This window comes from Canis lupus, chromosome 20, assembly GCF_011100685.1.
Source record: "Canis lupus familiaris isolate Mischka breed German Shepherd chromosome 20, alternate assembly UU_Cfam_GSD_1.0, whole genome shotgun sequence".
NCBI classification, from domain to species: domain Eukaryota; kingdom Metazoa; phylum Chordata; class Mammalia; order Carnivora; family Canidae; genus Canis; species Canis lupus.
This window is the reverse complement of record NC_049241.1, coordinates 12813190-12840884: the sequence shown is the minus strand read 5'-3', so window position 1 is coordinate 12840884 and position 27695 is coordinate 12813190. Positions and strand designations below refer to the sequence as shown.

The following is a 27695-nucleotide window of genomic DNA, read 5'->3' as shown; positions in this document are numbered from 1 at the left end:
CTTGCCCCAGTGCCGACCCCCCTGAGCGCCTCCCTTGCCTCCTGCAGCCCCAGGCACCGACCTGCACCTGTAACTCCTTTGTTTCCTCCTGAATCTTAGCACTGACTGGACCGGATACGGCTCACTTGACTAGAAGACTATAGTTGGTAAAGCAGAGAACATACACACCTTGGTAATCGACTCTGGACTCCTGTCAGCGGTAGGCTGTTGCTAAGTTGGGGGGAGTCACAAGTTCTCTGCAGATTTTCAAGCGTGCGGGAGTCAGTGCCTCTAAAGCCGCACAATGTTCCGGGGCCGCCGTGCCTGCGCTTGGGATTCTGTAAGGGGCCTCTCTACAGTGAGGCCTGCCAGTGTGTTGCTAAGGAATGTGGGGATGCACGGTTACTAGACTTTAGGTGCAGTCCTGCGTCTGTGCGGGGTACGCAGGTGGACAAGGCCCTCGGTTTCTCCTTTCACCAACCCACTTCTTCTCAGGGCCTTGATGTGACCACCTATAAAATAAAGTTGAACCAAAGGGCCTCTTACGCCATCTTTAGCGCTACGATTCAGTGAAGCAACTTGCAAAATGCTGCTGGGAGTTCATGAACTATTAAAGAGGGTTTTTGTCAAGAGCAGGGGTATGGGTGTCAGGAGGGAGAGAGGAGGAGACCTGTGTGAACAGGATAGCAAATCTTTGGGATCAGGGTGCATGGAGCACATGAGTAAAATGAGGGACTTGGAAGGCTTGAGGAATTGAGAGGGTGTGCACACAGCTGATGATCTCTGTCACCCTTAGGAGCTCAAGCTTTCTTTCCAGGCCACCCTCACGTCAGTAACATCGCTGGTGACTTGCCCCTCAACCCTTGCTGGTCGTAGGAACAGTAAGAGGAAAGACTTTTTTTCTCTATTCTTTGAGTATATCCAGGCAGGGCTGACCTTAGCTAAAACCATTTTGGTCAAGTGTTGGCCAACATAGAAACCCACAGGATGATAAACACTGTTCGATGGAACACTCATGTGTGAAGCAGCTTAGTCGAGAGACTTATGGATGTGTGTGTATGTGTTTGTAGGTTCAAAGATAAATGCCAAGTATTTTTTCCTGAAACAACAGCAGAGAAATTTGGAAAGCTGTTTAAGTAGGCTTAACAAAAACAAAAACCATGACTGCATAAAGGTAGTAAGAGAGCAAAGTTTGAGAGTCCTGAAACCCCGAAAAGAATAGAGGAAAACCAATAGAAATGGCTAAAATCCCATATATAACCTCTGGGAACGTTCTGGTAGATTTCTTAGCTAACTGAAAATGCAGGGGGAAGTTGCCTAAGCAAAATGTCATGAGCCAGCTTGAGAGGAGGGCAAGTTACCCTAATTGTTCTTTATTAGGAGTCTCCACTGGGCCAACCCTGCCTTGTCCGGTACCAGCTGCCAGCCCCACCTTCCTCTCCTCCTCTGAGGCCTCTGGCTTCCTCTGCCTGGCGGCCCGGGTGCCCAGGACACAGCCGTGCCACTCTGGGACAAGCCCTGCTTTCTCCGTGTCTCAGCGGGGGGGCCCAGCACTCACTTCACCTGGGGTCTCCAATGACTGAAACAGTGATTCCGCAGCTGGCTCTTCTTAGGGATTTCATCAGAAATGGGTGCGGCTCGCTCTCCTGGCAAGGGCCTGTCTTTGTTACACTGTATCATCCAAGAACAACTATTAACTGAGTCTGGGAAGGGTGAGTGGTCATTCCAGCCCAGATGAAGATTATATAATGCGGCCTGTTTTGGTAATGTCATTCAGAGCTCAAGAGCAGAACCCTCTGACACCTACAGTTGGAGGCACTGTGGGCAGCCTTCGTGTGGCTGCGTGGTAGAGGAGCAATCTGTATCTCGGAAGTCAAATCCCATAGAAAGGAAGGACCTAACCTGACTTGGAAGCCAAGCACCACACGAGGCGTCCATACCTGAATTCCAGGGCCGACTCTAGACTAGCTCTGTGACCTTAGGCTGATGACACTGATCGATAATGCTTTTGCATAATGCTTTCCAGCTTACGGGACGCCTTCTCACACCTATTTGATCCTTACAGTAGCTCCTCCTTAGGGGCAGCCCATGATCTCTTTCTCAAGAGAAACAGAGACCCCAGTTGGTTAACTGACACCTTCACTGGCGCACTGTCCTCAAACACACTGGGGGCTTGTGACCTGAAGTCCTTAGCACCTGATTCAGGTCATCACTCTTCCTGCTGACAAACTCATGTCACAAGGCTGTGGTAGAAAGGCACCTGTGAAATGTAGAGATACCGTATGTGGTTTGAGTTCACTGAACTTTGGAACAGAGGAAAGTGGATCTTTGGACTTGGGACTGGCCAACAAATTCCAAGTGTGGGATCCCTTGTTTTTAGTGAACTTTATTTTTTATAGCAGTTTTAGGTTTACATAAAAACAGCAGAAAGCACAGGGTTCCCGTATATTGCTCCCTTCCTACCTCCCCTCCCCACACTCACACACATAGTTTCCCCTCTTATTAACATTTTTTATTACTGCGGTGTATTTGTTCTAACTGATGAACCAATATATGACACATGATTAAATACAGACCAGTTTACGTTAGGGCTCACCCTTGGTGTTGTACCTTCTACAGGCTTTAACAATTATACAGTGACCTGTATCCAGCACTACAGCAGCAAACAGAAGAGCTTCACTGCCCTAAAAATCCTCTGCGCTCCACCAAGACGTCCTTCCCTCCCCCCAGCCCCTGATCTTCTTACTGTGTCCATAGCTGGCATCCATTTTTTTAGTTTAGTTGTTTTTAATGTATAATATTTGCTATAAATAGCAATTTTAGAATCACTGAGCAGAGTTAGAGATCATTATCACCGTTTCTCACCCAAAGCAACAGATTCTGGGTTTTGTTTTGCTGTGGTCTCAGAAAAGTGAGCCCTAAAAATGAATTATTTTAGTCCCCTTCAGTAAAAAAAAGTCACCCCTCCCCACCAAAGGGGCAAGTAATCTGAAGTTCATGAAGTGTCCTGTATTCTTGCTTTTGGAAAGTTAAGGATTACCCGCAGTCCTCCCCTGCACCCCTGCCTCCTCTAGTCACTCCTGTCCCCTGCGGTCCCAGGCTTTCTGGGAAAACCTGGTTTGTCATCCTGCTCAGTAAGATGAGTAGACACACATCTGTCATGTGAGTTGAAGGGACAGTCTTTACCTTTCTGAATCTCCTCAGAGGGGACTGGGAGAGACAAGCCACAGGTCTCCTTCCCCAGGACCCATCTTCTCTCCCCCACCATCTCTCTTGCCCTCCTGCCCCCCACTGTGCCCCCCACCGAGAGATCCAAAATCTCTAGTCCGGCTATTTCAACAGTAAATGCTCCACTGTTTACATGGTAAACAAACTGCTACCTGAGCAGACTTTCTCCGAGGAAGGTAATTGATTACCTCAGTCGTCTTTCTTAGAACAGCCTCTTCAGTTGAACCTGGGAAGAAGAAAAAAAAAAAAACCTCTTCTCAGAATGATTAGCATTTGCATCATACAATCCAACTTCCTCTCCTCCTCCTCTCTGTCTCTCACACTCTCTCACACACACACACACACACACACACACACACACACCCTCCTTCTTTCCAGTCAAGGACATTTCAAGAGGTCAGTACCGCCCCCGTGTCTAAAACTTCAATGTTTGCCTTTGCAGGGACTTTTCCAACTTTACCTAGAAAAGAACTAACCAGAACTTTAGCACTTGTGGTCAGCCTGCTTCCGGCTGTGGCTTCAGTCAGTTTGTCTGCTCTGACAGAGGAAGCGCTTGCTGTGCCGGGAACTGCACTGGCTGGATTGTAGGAGGACCAGGGCAGACGGTGCCTAACGACATTGGTATGCGAGATGCCAGCAGCAAGGAGAGCCAGGCAGGCACGGGGGACGTCTCAGGCCCAGAGCGACAGATGCTGCTGACAGACGCTCCCTGAACCCACAGCCTCCCCCAACTCCACCCTCCTGCACACACACACACACACACACACACGTGTGCACACACACTAAATTCACGTACAGACAAAATGCCAGTTGAAGATGATTTCCTCAAAAAATGCAGAAGCCAAGACACTGAGCCGTGTTTTGGATCTTCAGTGCACATAAAGGCAGGATGCTGCAAACGCTTCGAGGCCTCCAGACTGACCAGCTGGAGCACCGTGTACTGCAGGCTCCCCTGGAATCCTAGAGCACTCAAGCAGGCGCACCATCTCCTATGAAAGTCCAAGCTAAATACAAAGTGATTGGATTCAAGTGTTCTCTGCCCCTGTACTAGTAATTGGGATCGTCTAAGCATTTTCCCTTCGAGACTTAGATTCTCTACGGAGGGAGATGCAGTCGGTGAGCAACCTTACACTGCACCAGAGCTTATCCTACTGTGCAGGGTGCAAAATCAAATGGAAGCTGAGAGAACAGTGTGGCTAGAATTGCTAATTAATTATAACCACTAGGTACTCCTTGGTAATTTGAGATTTGACTTAACAGCTCGGGATGATTATTTAATTAAAATACTGGCAACACGGAGGATTTCAGATTTGGGGATTTACCTGCTTCAGTGCAGAAAAGCTAAAAATACATGCCATCCGGACTACTTGAATTTCTGCAGTTGAGCTGCTTTCCGGTGGTTTAGGATTTTAGTGGGATTCCCCCATCTTAGATCGCATTGTTATGTATCAGAGTTGGAGGAAAGCACTGAGGGAGAAGCTGTGTGGCGGTAGCCAGAAAATATCAGAAATATCAGCCAGAAATCCTTTTCCAGCTCTGCACTCAAGGACTCCACTGAGCTGGAGAATGAAGGTTTATCCCTAGGATCAGGGTATGTGGCCTAAAGTGGCCTCAGGCAAATAGGACATTTCTTTCAAATCTTGGATTTAACTTTTAAAATTTGATTAAATGTCATGTTCTTTGTAGGGCATATTTTGAGTTTAACATAAAAATATTTTCAATAATTTACCATTCAGTGAAACGGGCATTCTAAAAAAAAGATGCATTATTTTCTGTCTGTGGCATTATATACCCTTGGGCCGGACCTTCATGCCCCAGGATGATGGGTGTCTCACTCATGGAAGCCCAAGTAAAGCAAAAGCAAAGGGGATCTGAGTGCATCATCATAGCCACTGAGACGATGAGCACAGCAGCCCATAGCAGTCCTCCTAATACTGGTGGACCACACTCATTCATCCGGCAGGTCACAGCTTGGGAGGGGAGGCTCTCAGAAGTGAAGAACCATGCCCTAGGACCGTCCTTGTAACGACAGTCTGTGCACTGAAGCACGTTGGGGGCAGGGACCTGGTCTTGCTCATCTTGAGACCCTCAATACTTAACCCTCTGCTGGGCACAGAAATTATAAATGTTCAACAAACAGTTGTTTACTGAGGTCTGCATTTTGCATTTGTTCAAAGACCTTTCAGAGAGGAAAGGGACTAAGGGACTCTCCTTCCATGGGAGTCCAGAAATCAAATATGCCATGAAAGAAGGTGGGAATCTGCCACAGAAAACCTCTTTTAATCTGTAGTCATTTGGTCACTTGCTGTTGGAATACGGAAAAGAAACTGCTGCTTAAGCTTTAAGCTGTGTGCAGACTCTTGCGTCAATTTTCTGTGTTCTTTTGAAGACTTCATTAATGTGGACTCTATTTGGAAATCTGTGTTTTTTTTTTTTTATGGGGGGGTTTGCTAAGCAAAGGAACATTGCAAGATTTGAAAGGTAGGTTTCAGATGGCATTCTCTAGCCAGATTAGGCAGTTGAACATATTAAATTGCATGTCAGTAGTGAGTCCTCACCACCCTAGCTGCTGGAGTGCCATGCACATGCCTCTCTCCCTGCATCTCACCAGGCAGGCCCACAGGGACTCCAGGTCACCCCCCCTCCTCCTTCCCTCAGCCAACCCCCTTACCCCAGCCCTCTTCATTCCACGCTTCGGGTTACTCCTGTTTCATGCACCAGGCTGTCCCACACTTTGATCGGCTCTACAGTATCTATAGTCTGAGCTGCCCTTGCCTGTAGGCCCTCATCCCCCACTCCAGCCAAACTGGTTTCCTCCCTGTGCCGGCCCCACTTTGTGGAGAATGCCCTCATGCTTGCCTTTAGTTAGGCCAAGCAGTGGCCCTCCTTCAGGTCCACGCCTTTCCCCAGGAGGATTCCAGCCCGTGATCATCACTGCTGGTCAGCTCTGACGCTGGCCCTACTCTGCCACTCATTTGATAGCACGTAGCCTGCTTTATACCATTCTTCTTTTTTAACATAATATGTCCACTCCCATGAACTAAATAACAAGAGCTGTGACGGCAAGAACCCCATCTCATACTTAGGTTTCAAAGCCATTTCCACTTGACAGAGGTCCAGGAGGCAGCAACCATATGTGTGTGTGGCTCACTGCTGTTCCCTCAGCACCAAGCACATAAGGGAAGTGCTCCTGAAGTAGATGTTGAATATATATTTGTATTTTTAAAATATTTCCTAAAATATTGCTTATACTTTTGATTTAAATTCAAAGAACTAGCAAATATTTCACCCCAAAATAGCAGTTTATAATTCATCAACACTCAGGGTCCCCTGTGAAATACAAGAATTTGTTGTGTCCCTCCCTCCCCAGGACAAGTTACCTTCCCTTTCAGGGCTCAGTTTTCTGCATTACAGATCCAGCTGTGACAGTGATCTCCAAACTCCTACTTGGCATGACATCCTGTCACATCCCAATTGATGGTGTGTCCGTATGCTCCTCTGAGTCTGACAGTGTAAATAGGACACTGGATCTTTCCTCTTCAACTTGTCCTGGTGTGGGGTCGGGGAGTCAGTCTGTAAAAATTGATGACAGTCCCTGTGGATATGTGAGGCCTCTGATTGCCAGCCCGGTCTTGTACTGTGTGATCCTACTGCATTTGTGCTTTGCAAAAAGGCTCACGTTTTCATCAGTCCAGCCCACACCATCTCTCCTTCCTCAATAGGTCGGCCCAGTGAGAGTTAAGTAACCACCTGTCCCCTGTGTGCGCCCTCTTCTGAACAGTTACGTTCATTCCTCCCTTAGCATTAGACACTGAACGTGGGACGTTTCTTTGGTGGGAAGGTGCGACTGTGTCTGAAGGATGGACACAGAAGCAGTGAATATAATCAGTGATAGGTTATTTAGCTGTCTTTCAGTGGCAATGCCAAACTGAAATGTCTTCAAATGCTTATTCTCCTCCTCCTCTTTGCTGTAGACACACAGCAGAAAACCTATTCCCAGACATGGAAACAGCTTAGCTTTTTAGACTGGTCATCTTTGAAATGGGATGTTGTATTGAATGGTCTTTTTTTGCCTGTTGCACTGTGGTGGGAAATTGATGAAAATGAATATAGGCTAACATAAAGGTACATGTGAATGAAGTGCTGATCACAGGGTATTTGGTACAGGAAGGCAGAGATGATCATTTTCTCCTCTGTCATTCTAAGCAACTGAAATTCACCATTTAAGCATTCGCTCTCAGGGCTCCACAAATATTTATCAACTGTCTACCATGTTCTGGTCACTATACTAAGGTAGTCTCTGCACTCATGATGCTAGAGGCTAGTGGGTTCCTAATTACCAAATTCCCCAGATGTTTTAAGCACTCAAGTAAATGTGATGCCACATTGACAGTGGTATGCCTTCTTTGTAATATTTTTCAACTTGTTCTCGTTTGGCTTCAATATTGCTAGACTGTCTTGGTTGCTTTTTAACATTTAGACGTGTCTTGGATTTTGTACCTGATTTTAAGCATGTTGATGCCTTCTACTGTATGACACAGGTTGGCAAACTCCAGAATATGGGTGAAACCCAGCCTGCCACCACCAGCATTTATAAATAAAGTTTTACTCGAACACAGCTACACTCATTCATGTTTGTACAGCCTATGGCTGCTTTCAGGCTGCAATAGCAGAGTCATTGTGACGAACCATTTGGTCCACAAAGCCAAAGATCTTTACTATCAAAAAATATTTACCATAGAGAAAAATTTGAAGACCAATGGTGTACACGAAGTAGAAATAATAGTGTGTGTGCCCTGTGTGCGTGTACCGGCAGAGGGTGAGGGGATGGGCAAGATTTGTGTTAGAATGTTTATCTTGATGGGATCAAAATGGTCCTGGTCAGAAATGACACCAGACAGATGTGGACTTGAGTTCATTTTCTCCCCTTACCTTGTGCTGATTAAGCTTTTACTATTCATCCCTGCCTCTCTGTACAGAACTTCTCTATGATGCCTGCTTTTTAGGAGAAAAGCACAGGTGGGCACAAATAAGAGAGGTGGGAGGAGGAAGTCTTGGCTCATTGGTTAACCAGTGGTGAGAAAAACTTTTCAGGTATAAGCTATAGATATCAAAAGAAAGGATGGAGACAGGAGAGGAGGCTGAATGGGCCTTTCTTATACCAACTGATGGCACCTATCAACGATGTCAAACTGGAAGGAAAAAGAAACAAAAAAAATCAGTAATTTCCATAAGCTGACAAAGAGGGTAATGGAACAAGAAGCCCACTCCCCATTTTCAACCTCTTGACGATCCCCTCCCAAGTAAAAGCTCACACACGCAAATCTGGTAAATGCCAGAACACTTGGGATCTCAAAATTCATTTCACTTCCAGAGTGTTTGCAAATGATTTTCCAAGTATAATGCTTTTAAAAATACACAGCACAGTACGAGGTATCTAGAGCAGTCAGATTCATAGAGACAGCAAACAGAATGGTGGTTGGCTGGGTGCGTTAGTGTTGAATGGGGATGGAGTTTCAGACGGGGAAGATGAAGAAAGTTCCCGAGGTGTAGAGGGTGGCGATGGTTACACAACAGTGTGAATGCACTTCATGCCACCGAACTGTACAGCTAAAAACGACTTCAATGGAAAATTTTATGTTCTATATATTTTACCACCTACTACTCATTAGCCATGTAATGCAGTGGCTGCATTCCTATTTACAGATTAGGGAAGTTGTTTGGAAACCTACCTTTAGTTCTCTTTTAGAGAAAAAGTAGTTAGTTTCGTTTTCGGTTTTTTTTTTTTTTTTTTTTAAGATTTTATTTATTTGGGGGAGAGAGCACACCTGAGCTGGCAGAGGGGGAAGGTGAGGGAAAGAATCTCAAGCAGACTCCCCGCAGAGCATGGAGCCCAACACAGGGCTAAATCTCACGACCCCAGGAGCATGACCTGAGCCAAAAATCTTAACTGACTGAAGCACCCAGGTGCCCTCACTCTGTACTTAGCTTAAAAATGATTTCTTTTTTTTTTTTTCTTTTTTCTTTTTTTTTTTTTAATTTTTATTTATTTACTTATGATAGTCACAGAGAGAGAGAGAGAGAGGCAGAGACACAGGCAGAGGGAGAAGGAGGCTCCATGCATCGGGAGCCTGATATGGGATTCGATCCCGGGTCTCCAGGATCACGCCCTGGGCCAAAGGCAGGCGCCAAACCGCTGCGCCACCCAGGGATCCCTAAAAATGATTTCTAAGAATTGAGAGAGTTCAAGGATATTCAATTAGATATTTACTGAATGGTTTTTTAAAATGCACAGCACATTAATTCTGTAACAACAGAGAGCGCCTGATGAAAGAGGTCACAAAGAAAAGATAGCATGGGAGGACTGCCTTTCTTGACTCCTAGAAATGACTTTCTTTTTTCTTTTTTTTAATGTGGATTTTTAGGAAAGAAACCTGGACTGGTTTCCCAGGATGAGAGCCATGTCCTTGGTCAGCAGCGACTCTGAAGGGGAGCAGAATGAGCTGAGGAACCTGCAGGAGAAGCTGGAGTCCACCATGAAGCTTGTCACTAACCTTTCCGGCCAGCTGTCAGAACTAAAGGATCAGGTAAAGAACAGATGCCCCATCTGCCCCCTAAACACAAACACACCAGATTCGATGGGGGCAGAAGCAGCAGTGCACGTGTTAAAATGCTGACGTTTCCCTCGCATGGAGGCAGAAAAGGGGCCTGAGGCAGAGAGGGTAAAACTGCCCGGGTCTCCCTGTCTCCCCGCCAGTTCCCCTTCACTGCACTTTTACAGGAGAAGCCGGTAGCACTGCTTTCAGTGCTGCTGGTACGAGGTTTTCATATGAAAAACAAAACCAGAAAAAGGGAGAATGCAAATGACTTCAGTGAAGTGCTGTACAGAAAACACCACCCATAAAGCCATACTCTTTTACTTTACCTACTGTCAGATTAAAAGCTATTTCTAGCTTTGCTTTCTAGCCCTCAAATCTATCAACTCTTCACTCAAGATATTTAAGTTCAACATCCCGGGAAAAACCATACTTTAGTTCATTCGGTGGCCAGATCCTTACTGAGCGGCTGTCACAGGCCAGGCATCACGCCAGGTGCTGGGGACAAAACCACAAACAGAGACCAACCCCTGCTCCCCAAGAGCTGACCAGGCTACAGAAGCACTGCTCCATCCTGCTCCCTGTCCCTACGGCAGACACTTGCCCCTTTAAGGCACTGAAGGAGGAGGGGGAGATTTGTACCAAACCCTATGTACTTCCTCCTCCTAGCCCCTTCTGAGGGAACAAAAGCGCACACACCAGCGCCAGGCAGGGATGTGGTGACGGGACGCCACACACGAGGTGAGGTGAGCTATGCGTCCAGGGCTGGCAGGCCCACTGGTGGGCAGGTGCAGGTGCTGTGCCGGAGCTGACGGGGGTCACCTGGCACAGACATGGGACCAGGTCAGCATCCCATATGGGTTTTTAGTCAACTCCATACACAAGATTATAAATTTTGCACAGCAAGAGGTATCAGGCAGGGCTGCCCTGCAGGTAAGTTGCAAGGCCTACCCATGGGGGATTTTCTACTCTTAGGTACATAACTAGTGAACACCCCATCTGGAATAAGCTCTTCTTGGAGATGGTCTGCAGAGCAATGTAATGATCCTACTTTGAATTCTGTTTCTTTGCCAACTAAATTATTCCAGACTATTATGCCCCCAGCTACCATTGGGCCTCACAGTTTTCTTTCACTTGTATTAAGATGCAAATAGATAAGACTAATGACAAAAGAAAGTCTTCTTTATGAATGCTGTCTATAGCACTGAGCTTGGTGGCCCCTTAAAATGAATAACCTGAATGAGTAAAGCTAATAAGTATCTAACTAGATCGCTCTTATTATCTTAGTAACTTTTTACCCTTTCTGTGACACACCTGCCAAATGTTCCAGAGAACTAACCTGTTCGTTGAGTACAGCTGCAGCTGCTTCTCTATGCCCCTCTGGAGAGCCAGGTGAACTTCTTAACACCTTCAGCAGTGCTTTAGTTCCTGTCTCCCTTTTGAGAGGGCTGTGGCTACACAAATCTTAGTTAAATCAGAGATTTTTAAAAGCCTTACAGAAACTGATCTAATACAGACTTCAGTAAAAGAACTGTTGAGCTCTCATTAAAATGGTCACAGGGGTGAGGTGAGTTGAGGAATTCGCAGAAGGCATCTGAGGTGAAGGAGGGCATCCAAGACCACAAATGTGAGCCTCACTCCCTCATTGTCTCCATGAGGGTACTGAGGTGCATGGAAGGCTCTTAGGAAGTGTGTTTCACTCTCTAGGACAATGTCAGGGCTGGAACTCCTGATCCTCCTGTGTGGCTTGGATTTTTGTATGCTGTATATATTTTTGTTTTTATTTGTTTTGTCACCTTACCCTGTTTGCCTTTCAGGTTGACTGTTTACAATCTTACTTTTTTTTTTTTTTTTTTAAAGAGCTTTGTAGTTTACAAAGTTGCCCCACACACTTAAGCACCGTGGAGGATACCTTCATGGCCATTTTACACAGCTAGGCATAAAAGAAACTTGTCATTTTCAAAATCCAAGGTAGAATTTGTTTCTGCTAAGCCTAAATTTTGCTTAAACAAAATATGTAAAACTTCATACATAGGGACTAGTGTTCATTAATGACATTAAAGCTGTGATTTAAACTGCTTGGTTCTGGCCCTTATATTCTTTGTCTCCAAGTTGGCAGTTGGACCAAAAGCCCTTCCCCTGTGAATGAATGTGAACCATTTTTTCTTGGAAGATGTTGTAAGCTAAAAAGAAGTATGAGAAAACCAGTAATATATTCTCAAGTGCCTTTACCAGGACTGATTTGCTGAGGTTTTTAGGTGCCCAGGAAAAATTCAGCACAGCTGCTTTTATTGGGGAAATGTGTTTCTTTCAAAAGGAATTAGTCAGCATTTTCTTTTGATTATGTAACCTTTAACAAACCTTTAAGGGCATTTAAGAATTGACTTACTGAAAATTTTGAATTTTATTAAATTTGGTGTAGTAACAATCATAAACATATCTTAATTTGTTCTGCATAAAAAATTATGCAGATATGTTAGAGAGTTGCTGGTTCTTAAATGGCAATTGTAAGAATTCCTGCCCTCTGAAGAAAACAATTTTTTGAATTAAAAAATAAAAGCCTACAAATGATTAATGAGCAAGAAACTCTATGATAGATATTTTTAAAAACTGCTATGAAAGAATAGCATTCACTGTTAGAAGTACTGGGAAACACACAAATTGCTTCATCACTGAGATATTTTTTTCAATCTTCTGGTCCAAAAAGCATAATGGGGCAATGATAGTTTAAATGTGAATGTCTTTGGTTTTAATCTGTGCTGCTACTGACCACTTTGGTGGTTGTTTTCTTAAAATACCAATTTAAGGAGAAAAACTTGTTGTCTAGGACAAAAGTTAAAAACCTAGTTGGTGGTGTCACTTTTCCTACTATTGCCAAGAACAATTGATTAGAATTGCTAGTCTAAGTGTTAATGGTGCACCTCATCTTGAAGTTTCCCCTCCCAAGAGGTTCTGAATACTAAATATGATTCTCTTACATTCTTATTCCAAGGAGGAGAACTGATGTAAGAACCTACATTTTTTTTTTTTTTTGTGCATGTTTTCTTCATAACGCAAAAGAGCAAATATCGAGAGGCTTCACTTTATTGAAAATGTTACTGGCTTCCTCTGGGACAGTGACCCTGACGTGTTATTAGGAATACAAAAAGCGCTTGAAAATTTAGATCACATTAGCACGTTCTAGTGTTTGGCACTTTTCATGCAAGACAGTTACCTTGCGAACATTAACTGCTTAAGGAAGGGAGGGATAACAAAAGATTAGAATAATTGCCTATGGTTGGAAAATGGAATATTGTTCCTTACACTGTTCTGGAACCACAAAGGGGGACGAAGGTAACAACCGCCCTCTAGGGTCCCATAAGCTAGTAAGAAAGACAAGAAAATAGACCTAACAGTATGATGCAGTGTGAAAAGTTGTGCATCCCACTCGAGACATGAATAGAGCTTGATGGAGCACAGAGGAGGCGGCATTTAGTCCTGTGTGTGGCTTGGAGTAAGAAAGGAGTAGAGCCTGTACATGATGTAGTCTTACAAGTAGGTGACTTCTGAGCTGGCAGAGGAATGCAGTAGGGGGCATCCCAGGAAAGGAATCAGCATGAGCAAAGGCATGAAAACGCATGGCATGCTCCAGGAATGGCACTATGTTCTGGTTGATTCCGTTCATTCTTTGAACCACCACTTGTGAAACAGATTGGTGAGGTGCAGCCCTAGGTACTGGGGTTACAGAGATGAATAGAACCTGTTCCCTTTCTATACCTGATAGTCTAGCGTGGGAAACAAATCAGTAAACGGCTAACTTAGAATTCAACCCTGTAAGTATGTAATGGTGGTGTGAATAGACTGTGAAAGGAGGAAAGCAATTTAGTCAACCTGATGGTTGGGAGAGAATTTGGGTTATGCCACAGAAGCCTCAGAGATGGTACTACAAGAGCTGGATTGCAAAGTTTGAGGACAAGCCTACCAGGTGAAACAGAGAGGAACAGAATATTAGGGATCAACGCAGAGTGTGAACAAGTACATTGACAATAAGTCAACGTCAGTGTTCCTCAGAGTTGTGAGGTTTTTTTCTTAGTATTTTAGGCTCATTGTTAGAAACACAGCTGATTTTAGAGTTTCCTGGCTTTGTAGAATCTGAGTAACCAAGACCTGGCTATGACAGGAAAGCAGTTTTTCAGATCCTTGATCTGTTAGAAACCAGATCGTGGCATCCGTGTGCTGCTGACAAGCAGTCCTTCCTTTGCCTGCCTTCCGTCGTTGGAGGCCAGGACTGGGAGAGGAAAATGCGTTCATTTGCTTCCTACCCTTCGTGTTTTCATGAAAGGTCTTTCCCATGTTTGGCTGCATCTGATTTGTAAAGCTACAATAGTCTTTGCTTCTTGTTAAGACCGAGCCAAAAGTAGGAACGCTAAATTTCAAGCTAATTTTTATATTCATGTAGACATGAAGAAGAGTACTGCTTCGAATGTTTATCCTTTAGCTAAATGGGAATTTTGAAGATTGTAAATGTATCTAATACAAATAAGACACTTCACACTATTCAAAATAGATTTTTCAGTATTCACATTTTGAATATAGTTACTTTGATCAGAATCTGAGGGATATTTTTAAGTCAATTTTGTTTCAAATGTCCAGAGAGAATATGATGTGAGAATATGAAGGTTCACTCTAGTCATTGTTTGCTTTGATAAAGGTAACAGCAACAGGTAATACACAAATAAGGCTTTACACACACACACACACACACACACACACATTGTTTGTGTGTGAATTATTTAAGTAGGTAGTAGAATTGAGCTCAGAAAACCAGAACTTATATGAGACTATGCACTAATGGGCCAGGGAAACCTAACTGGCCAGCACTGTTGACCTTGGTTTTTTACAGACCAGAGTTAGGCCTTAGGGCTTTTGTTTTTGTTTCCTTATAATCATAATTGGATGATGACCACTGTCGAAGGGCTAAAGCCTTTAGCAATTGCCCTATTCCTTCTCACTTATTAGTCACTTAAATGACAGCCATTCTGTCTAAAAGGCTGTGGTTGATCAAAACAGAATTCAGACAGATTTGTATGCCTACTATGTGCTCAACTATAGATAGTCCTTCTCCAAGATCTTAACCTTGAGAAAAATGATATATGTATCCAAAATACTTTTGTGTTTAAGAATGTGAAAATAGACTTGAAGTGATCTTTGACATATTTCCAAGATAATCACTGCTTCTAGAGAAGCAGTGTGATCCCAGACCAGCAACATAAACCTCACTTGTTACTTGTTGGAAATGCAAATTAATGGGCCCTACCCTAGGCCTACTGAATCAGAAACTGTTTGTAGGCCCTTTGATCTGTTTTAATCTTCTGTGTGATTCTGGCCTATGCCAAAGTTTAAGAACCACTATTCTACAGAAATAGAAAACAAAATTAGGTATATACTAGGTACTTGAAATTACCAGGAATAGGACTGCCTGAGCAAAGAATTTGGCAACTAACCTACATCAATAGGGAATTTTAAGGTTTAGGAGATGGGGAGGGGGCGGGCAGAATGTTAGAAAGGCAAACCTAGAAAGTTAGGAGCAGCAGTGAGGTGTCAGGTGATGGCCATTGAAGGGAAAAGGAGGTGTGCTATCAGGTAAAGACTCATTTGTTATAAAAAATACTGTTGTAGAAGCTTTTCTATTTAAAAGAATGACTGAATAGTCAATATCTCGCAAAGTTAAAAGCTGACCTAACCAACAGGCATGAACAGATGCAAATATAAAAGGCCATCTCAAATGCAAGTAGTTATTTATAGAAAAATTACAGAAAAGGTTTTAGTAACTAATTTTGACAGTTGAAAGACCTCAGTAACTTTAAATCAAAGTATTTAAATAAAGTAGCCTTCAGGAGGGGTTGAGCCCCTCCGCCCCATTCCTAAATCCATTAGAATGCTTGTGATTGTTAAGCTTCGTTGTGTTGTACTGGATTCCCTCTCAGGGTTAACTACCAAGGGAAGAGTGAGAGAGAGAGTGTGTCTGTCCCTGTGTCCGTCAGCTGGGGGAGGGAGGTGGATCTGAGCTAAGTATCTGAAGTACCAGACAGTAAGATCAATGAATTACAGATTACACTGTAATCTAGTTGTGAATTTATCCCACATGTCAAATTAGGTTCTCTTTTCTCAGCTGACTCTGTGAAGTATAGTGTAGTGTGTAACACTTACTTAGAAGATTTGTCATTCATCTACGGAAACTTGAGAGGCTAGCTGTAATGTTTTAATTCAATTCTTTATAAAAAGCTACCTTCTGGAATATTCACTCCTTGTAAATTCTCTTCTAAATTATAACAGAAGGTATTTCACAGGAGCCTAAAAATAGTATTTTGATTTAAAAGAAAAACTATGTTTTGAATAAGTAACCACTTTAAAATTGAACCTAGGTAAGTTATTCTTATGTTCTCAGGATATTTTGTACCAAAAATTAGTCCAAGTGAAAACTGAGATTTAAGCATCTACTATGTGACACTCTAGCAAAGAATTTACATATATCTCTGTTCTATTCTCCCCCTATGAGATAGGAATTATCATCCTAATTGTGTGAGTAAAGAAACAGACTTTGAGAAGCTAAGTAGCATAGAACCGTAAAGAAATGGGTCTGATGCCAAAGCCTACATTCTATTTACAAGGATACCTAATTCCTCTCTGATTTTAGGAAACCAAAAATCTACATGCAGGACCTTAGGTCCACTTGTAGACAACAATTTTACCTAATATATATTTTATATTAATTGGCTTAAATGCCCAGCATCAAATCCAGAGCCAGGACCAACTGGTTACGAAAACTGTTAATGCAGAGAACTAAATGTGTCCTAAAAATACCTAGAACAGAGCTAGCTACCCATCAATACAAGAAGTGATTTAGTTCAGCAGCCAAATAATAACAACCTCTTGTTTGGGGTTTTGAAAGCGCTTTTTCATTTGACCAGTCTTAGGAAATGGTCTTTCCTGACCCAAAGCAGTCCTGTGTGTATGGGTGGCAAAGAACAGACCCCACTGAGTACCTAAAGCATTGTCTATGACCTTTAGTCACTCTAGATCTCAGGGACATGTGAGGACATTCCTCATCTTCCGAAATGTGCTACATCATTTTTCCTCTGAAACCAGAATTACTCTAGAATCATTGAGTAATGGAATCGGGACCCCCTGAAGACCATGGACATAGTCCCTCTCAAACCTAGGATTCTAAACACACTGCTTCTCTTGATAGTTTGGTGTGCTGTTAGCACCACACAAAGCCACCATTTTCCAATGAGCTTTTAAATCATTTGGAAATGGATTTGAGAAACAATCAAGAATCCTGTGCTTTGACTGTTTTTTGTTTCTTTATGAAACAAATAGTGAGCAATACTTCTGAATGCCACATTGCATGAGTAGGTCACAGAATTCCCCATTCTGCCTAGGAAGATGTCCCTTTTGAAGTTGTGTGTGTTTGATTTAGTGACGGTACACTATTTGTAGAAAGTGGGTTTCAGTATAAACCATAACCACAGAGGTAAATCTATGGTTCAGTATATGATCTGACGTACAGGAAGTGTCTGGGTCTAATGATGAAACTTTTTAACTTTCCAGATGACAGAACAAAGGAAGCAGAAACAAAGAATTGGTCTTCTAGGACATCCTCCTCATATGAATGTCAACCCACAGCAACCAGCATAAGCAAATGAAATAAAGGAATCTCCTGTACCTTTTTTAATTATTATTAGTGTGGGTATGGCTAATTAGTTCTGATTCACCCACAAAGATTACATTAATGCATAGTACATTTGTAAATAATCAGTTTTATACTGTATGTATATGATTGCTACTCTAAAGGTTTGGATATATGTATTGTAATTAGAATTGTTGGCATAATGAAATTTCATTTGTGCCAAAAATATTAAAAATGCCTTTTTTGGAAGGACTAAAGAAAGCACCTGATTTGCACTTGAACCAGATTATAGATTTAAAAGTATATGACATGTATTTTGTATTTAAAACTAGAATAGCCAGTATTTATGTTTTTTATAAAACTGTGCAATACAAATTATGCAATCACAATGAATTTGTAACTCCTGAGTGTCCTAATGGGAGTGCACATCTTTGAAGCTGGTGTGTTAATACTATGTAATAAATGGTTAAATATCAAATGATGCTGCTGCCAAAATCATATTAATAGTGAGTTTCCTGCCCCTGGGCATTTTGTACCATATACTTACTTAGTGTGGTGATACTGTTTTTCGTTGCTAGTGGCATTAAGCACCTCTGTCTAATAGTGACAGTGCTCCAAGTCAGCATTCATTTTAAGAAAAGCAACTTTAGTTTCAAAGATAATTTTAAGCTTCTGACCTGATCATTTAAACTCTTTAAGTAGGAGAGCTAAATTAGAAGCTCAGACTTTAGCTTGCGAAGTTAATGAATTTTTGAAAGGGAACTTTTTATGCAACATTTGGAATAAAAGACTGCTGGCCAATCAGTGTCATCTCCAAGGTGAATTTTGGTGTCACATTATAAGGAAATGAATAATGGATGGTGTCTAGATTATCTAGTCCGAACAGTAGAGTTGATTTTTTCTTCATCTGAACCAACATGCTACAGTAGCTAAGAAGTATTAAACTATATACATCCATATAAAGATGAAATATGATCTATCCCATTAGAACTCATAGTTGAACACTGACATGTTATTCTTGTGAAAGAGCCACGTTTTGGTTTTTTTTTTCCTTGTCACATGATTTATTTCCTTGATGGATGAAAAGTATGAAAGGAAACTTTTATATCTGTTGCCTAGTTTTGTATATGGATCTCATTTTACAAGAGAATCTCTGCAAAAAAAAAAAAAAAAGTTTAAAAATGTACTGAAAGCAGAGTTCTGAAATGAGTAAAGTTTGTAAATGCATATATAAAAATAAATATTTAATGATGCAGAATATACAGTGGTGGACTGGTGGCTTTCATTTTTGGCATTTCTTTGTGTCTTAACAGCTATTCCAATTAATTACATATTTTCTTTGGGACCAATTTAAAGTGCAACTGGTTTGGTTACCAGATTAATTCAGAAAATGCTTACTTGATTAGCAAGAACTCAGAGGAGATTTACTTGAACAAATACCAGGGAGTGTTTAATATGATGTTCATTCATTCTTCTAGATGAGTGACTGCCAACCAGACCGTCCTGAACAGCGAGCGCCAGGGCATCCATGGTCGAGTCAGGAGTGGGTGCTGCTGAAGCTCCTGCCTCCTGTGCTTTCCCAGGAATGGGGGGCTTTGACTTGCTGTCTGCAATAAAACTGTTGCAGTTTGTTTTCCTTCATGTCCAGTGGTTGGAGTCCTTCAGCAAGACAGGCAGTCAGAAATGTTTCACAAAGTTAACTCATCTATCCAAAGGTAGTAAAACTTGTTCCCTCCTCAAAGCAATGCCTGCCTGGTTGCTCTTTTAATACTGATTCTCTCTGAACTTGGTAAATAAGAATAATTACCACCCAATGTTGGGAACTAGGTCAGGACTGAATTCCAGTTAAATGACTGGTTTTATAACCAATGCTTCTACTTTATAAATTTGATAACTTTAAAAAACAAATGAATAATTTTCCAGCCAGTGCAGTGTATTTTCACAAAATTTTTCTATAATAAGGCTGACCCAAGATGGACACACACTTGAATCTAAAAACAAAATAGCAATCTATGCCGAAGCCCACCACATGTGCTTCAGCCAGCAAGGATTTGTGCTTCCTTGGGTTTCTCTTTGATCTGTCATGCTGCCCAACACACCATGGCAATGTGTGTGGTTTGTCTCCCCAGTCCCATCCAGTTCACTGGAAAGTTCTGCACTGACGTGTCCAGGTTGCAGCGTTTACAGGTTTGTCATGTTTCATCTGAATCCTGTCACTTAAGATATAAATCTTTATTCAGTTTGCCAGCTTCAGCAGAAAAGAAATGGAATTGGAATGCCACCCCACCCTATATGTGGCAGATTCTACCCTTGGAGTTTGGGTGTGAACACAAAGTTAGTATAATTGAAACATAAAATTTGAAGTTAAAACTTCTGTAGCCTTTGATGTGTAATTGTGATTTCACCTTTCTCCAGACATTGCTTTTTCAACACTTCTATTTCAAGGATGGAGGTCCACATCACTTTCAAAGTCGCCTGGTGTTATCAAGCTGAGTAACAAATGTGGTAATAGAATGCTAATACGCAAGAAAGTCTTTTTGGCTTTAGTTTTAAAAGTTTGCTTTAGCACCAATCCAAATTCCAAGATTTTCCCAATTTCCTTACCTAAACCATTTGTTAAAGGGTCTGAGAAATTCCATTCCTCTTTTCTAACATTTATAATATCTTGCCCTTTACTACTTCTGTATATAAAACTGTAATGATAAACCTCCTTTTCCCCTACAAAGAAAGCTTCTACTCTTTGACAGGTCCTAAAGCTTTAAATGATAGTCCATCCCATACAATTTTTCTTAGAACTATATCTGTCTCTACTCACCCCACACACGTACAAAATACAACTTCTTTTATTTCATTCTTTAAAAATTCGATTCAACTTAATTGGTTTGTTTCCAAGTTCATGCTTCTTATTCATTGTTCTTCACTCAGCCAATTTTTTATTTGGTTGTACTTTCTGAAAATGGATTGCTTGATTTGGGTCCTATAAAAACTGCTCTTTCATCCTATTTAAATATTTCCTCACATAAATTATAAAGCAAGCATATTTTATTTCTGGAAGCTAACCAACATGGTCTATGCAGTAGAGCAAACTAAACAAAGCTTTATTTATGTGCTAGTGGGAAATTATCAAGATCTTCACAGTAAACAAAGGAATTAACCTGTTAAAAACTCAATTCTAGATTTTTCTATCCTCATACTGAGGATGGTCTACGGTCCTACTTAGCATGATAATGCATGAATGAGAAATAGCCTGAAAGTTTCTAGCAGTTATTTTAAGGCTGACTTCTGGGCTACATAGATGGAAATTTACTCCTTCAAAAATACTAAATACAAGAGGGGCCTAACTACATACTTCTAGAAGTAGAGCTGGTTTTGCTAAAATAATGTTTTTACAGATTTTCAGAGAACAAAATAAGTGCTTGATAGAAGGTAAAATTATATGACAAATAAAAGTCACCTTTACATAAGACAGAATATCACAAAGGGCTCCTACAGAAGGCTCTTGAGATAATGTGCTCCATCTACCAAACCATACAGTAGGAGTGAAACTAATTTTAAACATAAGAAATAGAGACTTAGAGGGGCGCCTGGCTGGTTCAGGTGGGAGAGCATGTGACTTGATCTCAGGGTCATGAGTTCGAGCCTCGTGTTGAGATTTAAAAAAAGAGAAAAAAAAATTAAGACTTAAAGATGCAAAGCAACTGGCCTCAGGACTTGGCTCCAGAATAAACAAAGGTCTCCTGACTTAGCCAAATACAGGGAGCATTCTTCCCAGTTGCTACCTGCCTTCCAGAATGGGGCTATAGTATCTCATCAGAAATCGGTTTCCCACAACAGTTTCCCCTTCACAGAAAGTTCTTATGGAGAATTGCATTTTGTCCTCCAATGCAAATTGATTTGCTTTGCTTTTCAAATCCCTTTTACAAGTGGATCCACAAATTAGAAAGTACTGAATATGAACACTTCATCAAGACTGAAAACTGTGGCAATGATAAGCTCCAAAAATCTCTTTTACAACTACAAATCTCCTATAGTACTTCTTACTTAACTGCGTTTTTCAAAAAGGAGAATCTGTTCTCTCAAGGTGGCTTCTTCCAAGTGAAAACATTCAGATACAGATGACTGGCATCCTATCCTACCATAGAAGTAGGTGTTTATTAGCAAACCCTACTTTGCTCTTGTTCATTATACTGATAATTTGCTAACAATCAACCAGAATGTTGGAAAACCCCCTTAAAGATTTCAATTTTACAGAAAGTACCCAAAATTCCACCAGTTTTGCATCACAAAGTAGTGGTTAAAGTAAGGTTTTGAGTAAAATGCCATGTGTGTGGTTTTTGTGGGTGGCTGCAGCTCAAAACGACTATTAGGCCTCCTCAGTTATCTACAGGGAAGAGCTATGATGGCGATTATACATGAAGACAATTATGATTATAACATTTTTTTTTCTTCTTTGGCATTTATATACCACATGGGCAATTCTTGCAACCTAAAGGCAACTCAGAACCATAGCCTTTAAGTCTGGACCCCAAAACCTGTCAAAATAAATAAAAATGTAGATCCCTGGTGGGGTTTGACATTTGGTCAACTCCAACGATGCTTATGAACTATGGCTTCTCCAGGTGCTGGCATTTTATATAAACTCATTTGGTATAACAAATCTCTGGCTTACTGGGGTACCATATTTTTAAAAAAGAAAAATTTACCAAAGGAGAAACTTAAAATACTTTAAGGTCATGACAAACCAGTGTGAAAGAGAATCCTAACACCTAGAAGTGAAACTGCATCATCCACCCAGCCTGGAAAGAAAAAAGAAAGCTAAAAACCGCTATAGAATAAGAATGCAGAGTTTGAGAAAACCCCTAAGGTGAATTGTGAACAACAACAAAAAAGAGGCCCACAACATAAGAAGTGCATACTGTATGCAAGAACCACTAATGGAAAGAGCTCGCCAGCATTTCTGTAATTACCTCACAAAAGATGGTTAGTCCCATGTAAAGAATGGAACTTTCAACAATCCAGGAACTTAACTGTTCACTCCAGAACTCAAGTTATTTCATTCTTTTTCATATACTTGTCAGCTGTAGCATCTCATCCAGTCTTGTCAGCAGCTTTCTATAAAAGTTCTCTGGAAGAAAAACAATTGAGATTTGGTATGAAACTGGGACAAGAAGCACACAAGGCATGGGGGCTGAGCATTAACTCACTTCAGAGCCCACAGGGCAGCCGGGTGGGATGAAAAGAACAAGGAACTTGAAATTGGTTCAGTCTTCGTACCAGCCCTACCGCTTTCGTGCTCTCTGAGCAAATCCTTTCATCACTGTTGTCATCACCCCCCATCTAAAGAATGGACATATTACTTACTCCTTTGGGCAGTAGTGAGCCTTAAAGACAATTTATGTCAAGTGTCTAATACATATCTGATAACATGCTCTTTCCCATTTCTTTGCAGCATAATCACTTCCTTTTTCTCATACCTATCCACAATCTCAGCCAAATATTAAATGATCAAAGCTGCTCTCTCTGTTCCTATTAAATGTACCTGATATTACCATAGGATCCTAAATCCTCATGTCTAAATGTGACACATGGGGTCATATTGAGTCATCTGTTTAAAATTGTATCTCTAACATCTAAATTATGTTTTAACTACCAATCTGAACTGAATTCATACAGAAAGAAAACTATCTCTCATAGCTTATGACTTCCAAATAACTATTCCTATATTTATGATCAGTGTTAAGTTAAATCTGACTTTTCAAAATATTCTTCATGGAATGATGTTTTTATCTTCTGGATGATGATGTGTTTCCATAACCAACATTCTTATTTATACCTCCCAATCCTGCTCAGATTATTATCCCTGACATCTGCATGGTTCTAAATTATATTATTTGTCATTTAGCATTCAAATGCATATTTTAAATCAGCTCTCACATAATGGTGGAGAGCCCAGCACTTTCCCTAATAATTTCAAGGACCCTAAGGAGGGTGCTTATAAGTTCCTAATGATTCCTTGTCATTTCTGATCCTAAACTCCAAATGCAACCCGATTCTCATCTCCCCTCTATTTTACTTCACCTCTACTGCTGACACAACCCATCATACTGTCTCCAAAACACATTAACATCTGGGTGTCATGCAAGTAGATCTTTATGAGAGGAAGATTATAACAGTGAATAGGAAACTACTTAAAATTGAGAGTCAGACATCCAAGCCCACGTGCCCTTCTTTCTCTGCCATTGGAGGAGCAAGTGTCCATGTCTACCCTACTCCTGGGGCCCACTTTCTCACCACTCCTGCCCAAGCAAAATCATAATTTAAAAATTCCCTCCAACTTCAATTAAAAACAAAAAAATTCTTCCTTCTTTACTATGCAATTTCAACCCCCAGGTCCCAATAAGGTCCCAACCACTCCTCTATATTAGCCCTTTACCTTGACCAAATAACAAAACAAAACAAAACAAAACAAAAAATCCCATAATTCCCTTGTCCTTAGCTTCCAACTCAAGGATCAACCAGCTTTTTAAAGTAGCTTTTTTTTTCCTTCCTGATAAATTCCTATATTAAAGAAGAAAAAATCAAGTTAGAAAGGTAAAGGGATTCGGCCAAACTAGAACCTAGGATTCCACGGCAGATCACATGATTTTACACATTGTTCTCTATGCCACTGCTTCACTATGCTAGGTGCAGTCCTGCTGATCAGGTGCTGGGAACTCCACTCCTTCCCTGCCCACCTGTTTCGAGAAGACCTGTACATACTAGATAAAAATTCTAAGAGACACAAAGGAATGTAAAAGTTCTTAAGGATCATGGTGGCACTAGCTCATTTCTGTATCATAGGTACCTAGCACAGTTCCTGTCAAAGGGGCTCATTACATTGTGGGGGGAAATATTCTTTGCAAATCTTTACTTAATCTGCTCGAGGGTCTTGGAGCCAAAGCCAGTTAGGAGTCTTTCAATAAAGAAGGACTATCTAGTAGTGGCCCAAAGGGAGTTACATATAGAACAATCACTTACTACCCCTCTTGCTGCTAATTGACCATTTAATCCTACAACTAAAGATTAATTGTAATGCCTCTGGCTCCTACAGTCCAGCTTCATAACTCAAAAGCATCTTCCACTGCTTCCCTCTAACCAAGTGACCCCACTCTCTCCCTTTCAATTCTTATAACAGGGTAATGCATGACTGTGTTGTCTCCACAAAGGTGCAAATTCAAACTCACGTGTACCCCCACACTCCTCTCTCCACCGTGCCCCGTCATCTAACAACACTAAAAGACACCTTCCCTCTATAATCCATGAGGACTGTAGCAGTTCTCAGATTATCCCCAAAGAGACAGAACACAATTTAGGTAACAGAAGGAAGTTAGGGCCGTTTTGGGTAACAAAGAATTACAGGTTCATTTACATATGAACATACATACATACAACATGGATGAATCTCAAAAGCATTACGTTAAATAAATGAAGTCAGGTTTGAAAGGCTACATAATGTGTCATTCCATGTATATGACATTCTGGATAAACCAAAACTACAGAGACAAAAATCAGATCAGTGGTTGCCAGAGACAGGGTGCATGGGAAAAAGATATATTACAAAGGGACACTAGGGAAATATATAAGGTAATGGAAAGATCTTTGGTGTGTTGGTGATTATGTATATGTATACGACTACATGGGCTTCACAAAATTCAAGAACTACCACCTAAAAAGTAAATTTTATTATATGTAAATTATACCTCAGTAAACTTGACTGAAAACATTTCTAAAAGCTAGTGGGGGTGGGGAGAAAAAAGGGCCAGGTCCAAGAATTTGCATTTTTAATTTGCTCCCCAGGTAATTCTTTTTTTTTTAATATCTTATTTATTTATGAGAGACACACAGAGAGAGAGAGAGAGGCAGGCTTCATGCAGGGAGCCTGACACAGGACTCGATCCTGGGTCTCCAGGATCACACCCTGGGCCGAAGTTGGCGCTAAACTGCTGAGCCACCCAGGCTGCCCTCCCCAGGTAGTTCTGATGCAGGCTGTCCATAGTCCACAGTCTGAGAAGTACTGCTAATGTTTGGGTTGCATCACAATACCTTTATCCTTTTTGGCACATGCAATGTGCACACTTTTGGAATGGAGTATCATTTCAGAGTTGAGTAGGAGAGTAAGAGAAAAAAAAAAAATATGCTCACTGGAGAGCCCAGCAAGGCTGGTAGTGAGACTTTAAAAAAAAAAAAAAAAAGATAAGGTGTGCTCCTCCCTAAAAAAAAAGAAATTGTTTTAGAACTTGCAAATGGAGCAGTCCTCCAGTTATGCTTTATTCTCTTTCTATTGCTGCTGTAATAACAAATTACAAAAAATTTAGTGGCTAGGGGGATCCCTGGGTGGCTCAATGGTTTAGTGCCTGCATTTGGCCCAGGGTGTGATCCTGGAATCCCAGGATTGAGTCCCACATCAGGGTCCCTGCATGGAGCCTGCTTCTCCCTCTGCCTGTGTCTCTGCCTCTCTCTCTGTGTCTCTCATGAATAAATAAATAAAACCTTTAAAAAAAATTTAGTGACTTAACACAAATTGCACTTTGGTTGTTTGAGTCTAAAATGGCTTGGCAGTGCTGTGTTGCTTCTGGAGGCCTTAGGGAAGAATCCATTTCCTTGCCTTTCTCAGCTTCTAGAGGCAGCCCGCATTCCCCAGCTTGTGGCCTGCTCCCACTTTCAAAACTTCCAGTGGCCAGTCAGATTTTCTCATCTCAAATTCCTTAACATAATCACATCTGCAAAATCCCTTTGCCATGTAAGGTAACATATTCATAGGGTTTGGGCATTAGGATGTGGACATCTTTAAGGGGGCTGTTGTTCTGCCTATGACATACACCTAAGCAGAGTCTGGGCAAGCACTTAGGTTTAAGCCAAGAAAAAAGCAAATCACCCATCTGTTTTCAAGCTTAAAGGATTTGAATACAATTAGGAAGGTCACATTTTCTTATGGTCCAAACAGGTTGAAAAATCAGTTCATTAACATGACTGTAAAACTGGTAAAGCTGTATAAGATTACCTAAGACAGTATGTTGCTTCCTTTTACCTTCACTATTGATACTCTGATACTGATACAGAACAACTATTAAAGAGATGTGTTTGCTTTTTCAGACACACACACACACACACACACACACACACATACACACACACCTTATTTTCTCCGTTTTACTTTTGAGCATTAGCACTTTAAAAATAAGACCCAGTGAGGAGCTCCTGAATGGCTCAATTGGTTAAGCAACCAACTCTTGATTTCAGCTCAAGTCATGATCTCAGAGTCATGAGATTGAGCCCCACTCAGGCTCCACTGGGCATGGACCTTGCTTGTGATTCTCTCCCTCTGCCTCTGCCCCACTTCCCCCTCTTTAAAAAAATAAATAAGACCCAATGAAACTCAAAGAAAACAAAAGTGGACCATAAACATCCCAGCCAATAAGCCTTGTTGATGGGGGGGTGGGGAGCCAATATATACCTGCATAAGATCAGAAAACTTTAAAAATATGTTATCTGTATCTCTTCTTTGGTGAGTGTCTGTACAAATTTTTGTTCATATTTTTATTTCTTTTACTATTACCGAATTTTAAGTTTTGTTTTTTATATTCGGGTTGCTGATTCTTTATTAAATACGTGTTTTGCAAATACTAAACTTTTTTTCCTGATCTATGGTTTGTCTTTTTATTTCCTTAGCATAGCTTTTCAAACATCCAAAGCTTTTAATTTTGACAAAGCCCAATTTATCAACTTTTTTCTTTTATGGTTCATGTTTTTTTGTGTCCTAAGAAATTTTTGTCTAACTAAAATCCCTAAGATTTTCTCCTATGTTTTCTTCCAGAACAGCAGTGTACAATGAAGCTTTCTGTGATGATGAAAATGTGCTATACTCCAAGCTAACCAATACACTAGCTATAGCAAACCACACATAGCTACTGAGGACTTGACATGTGGCTAGAACTAAGAGCTGAATTTTAAAATTGTATTTAGTTTTAATTATTTAAATTTAAATAGCCACATGTAGCTACCATATGGACAGGAAGTTCTAGAAGTGTTATAGTTTTGATTTTACATTTTGGTCTACGATACATTTTGAGTTAATTTTTGTATGTGTTTGAAGTATGGATCAGGGTTCATTTTTTAAAAATATGGACATCCAATTATTCTAGCACCATTTTGTGACATGACTATCTTTTACGCCCTCTCGA

At 41.2% G+C, this 27695-nt stretch overlaps 1 protein-coding gene across 13 annotated transcripts in view; it reads left to right on the top strand.

The window, feature by feature from the left end:
- ITPR1 (inositol 1,4,5-trisphosphate receptor type 1) overlaps positions 1 to 19116 on the top strand; it is a 319048-nt gene extending 299932 nt beyond the window's left edge. For 8 of the 13 annotated variants that reach the window (XM_038565792.1, XM_038565795.1, XM_038565791.1 and 5 more), the window contains 2 exons: positions 9633 to 9794; positions 18954 to 19116. In XM_038565792.1, coding sequence (XP_038421720.1) covers positions 9633 to 9794; positions 18954 to 19091 — 300 coding nt within the window. In that variant the 3' untranslated portion in view covers positions 19092 to 19116. Of the gene's footprint in view, positions 1 to 9632; positions 9795 to 17396; positions 18736 to 18953 lie in introns of those variants that run through there. The other 5 variants (XM_038565799.1, XM_038565798.1, XM_038565793.1 and 2 more) reach the window with 2 other exon arrangements.
- Positions 19117 to 27695: the final 8579 nt, after the last annotated feature.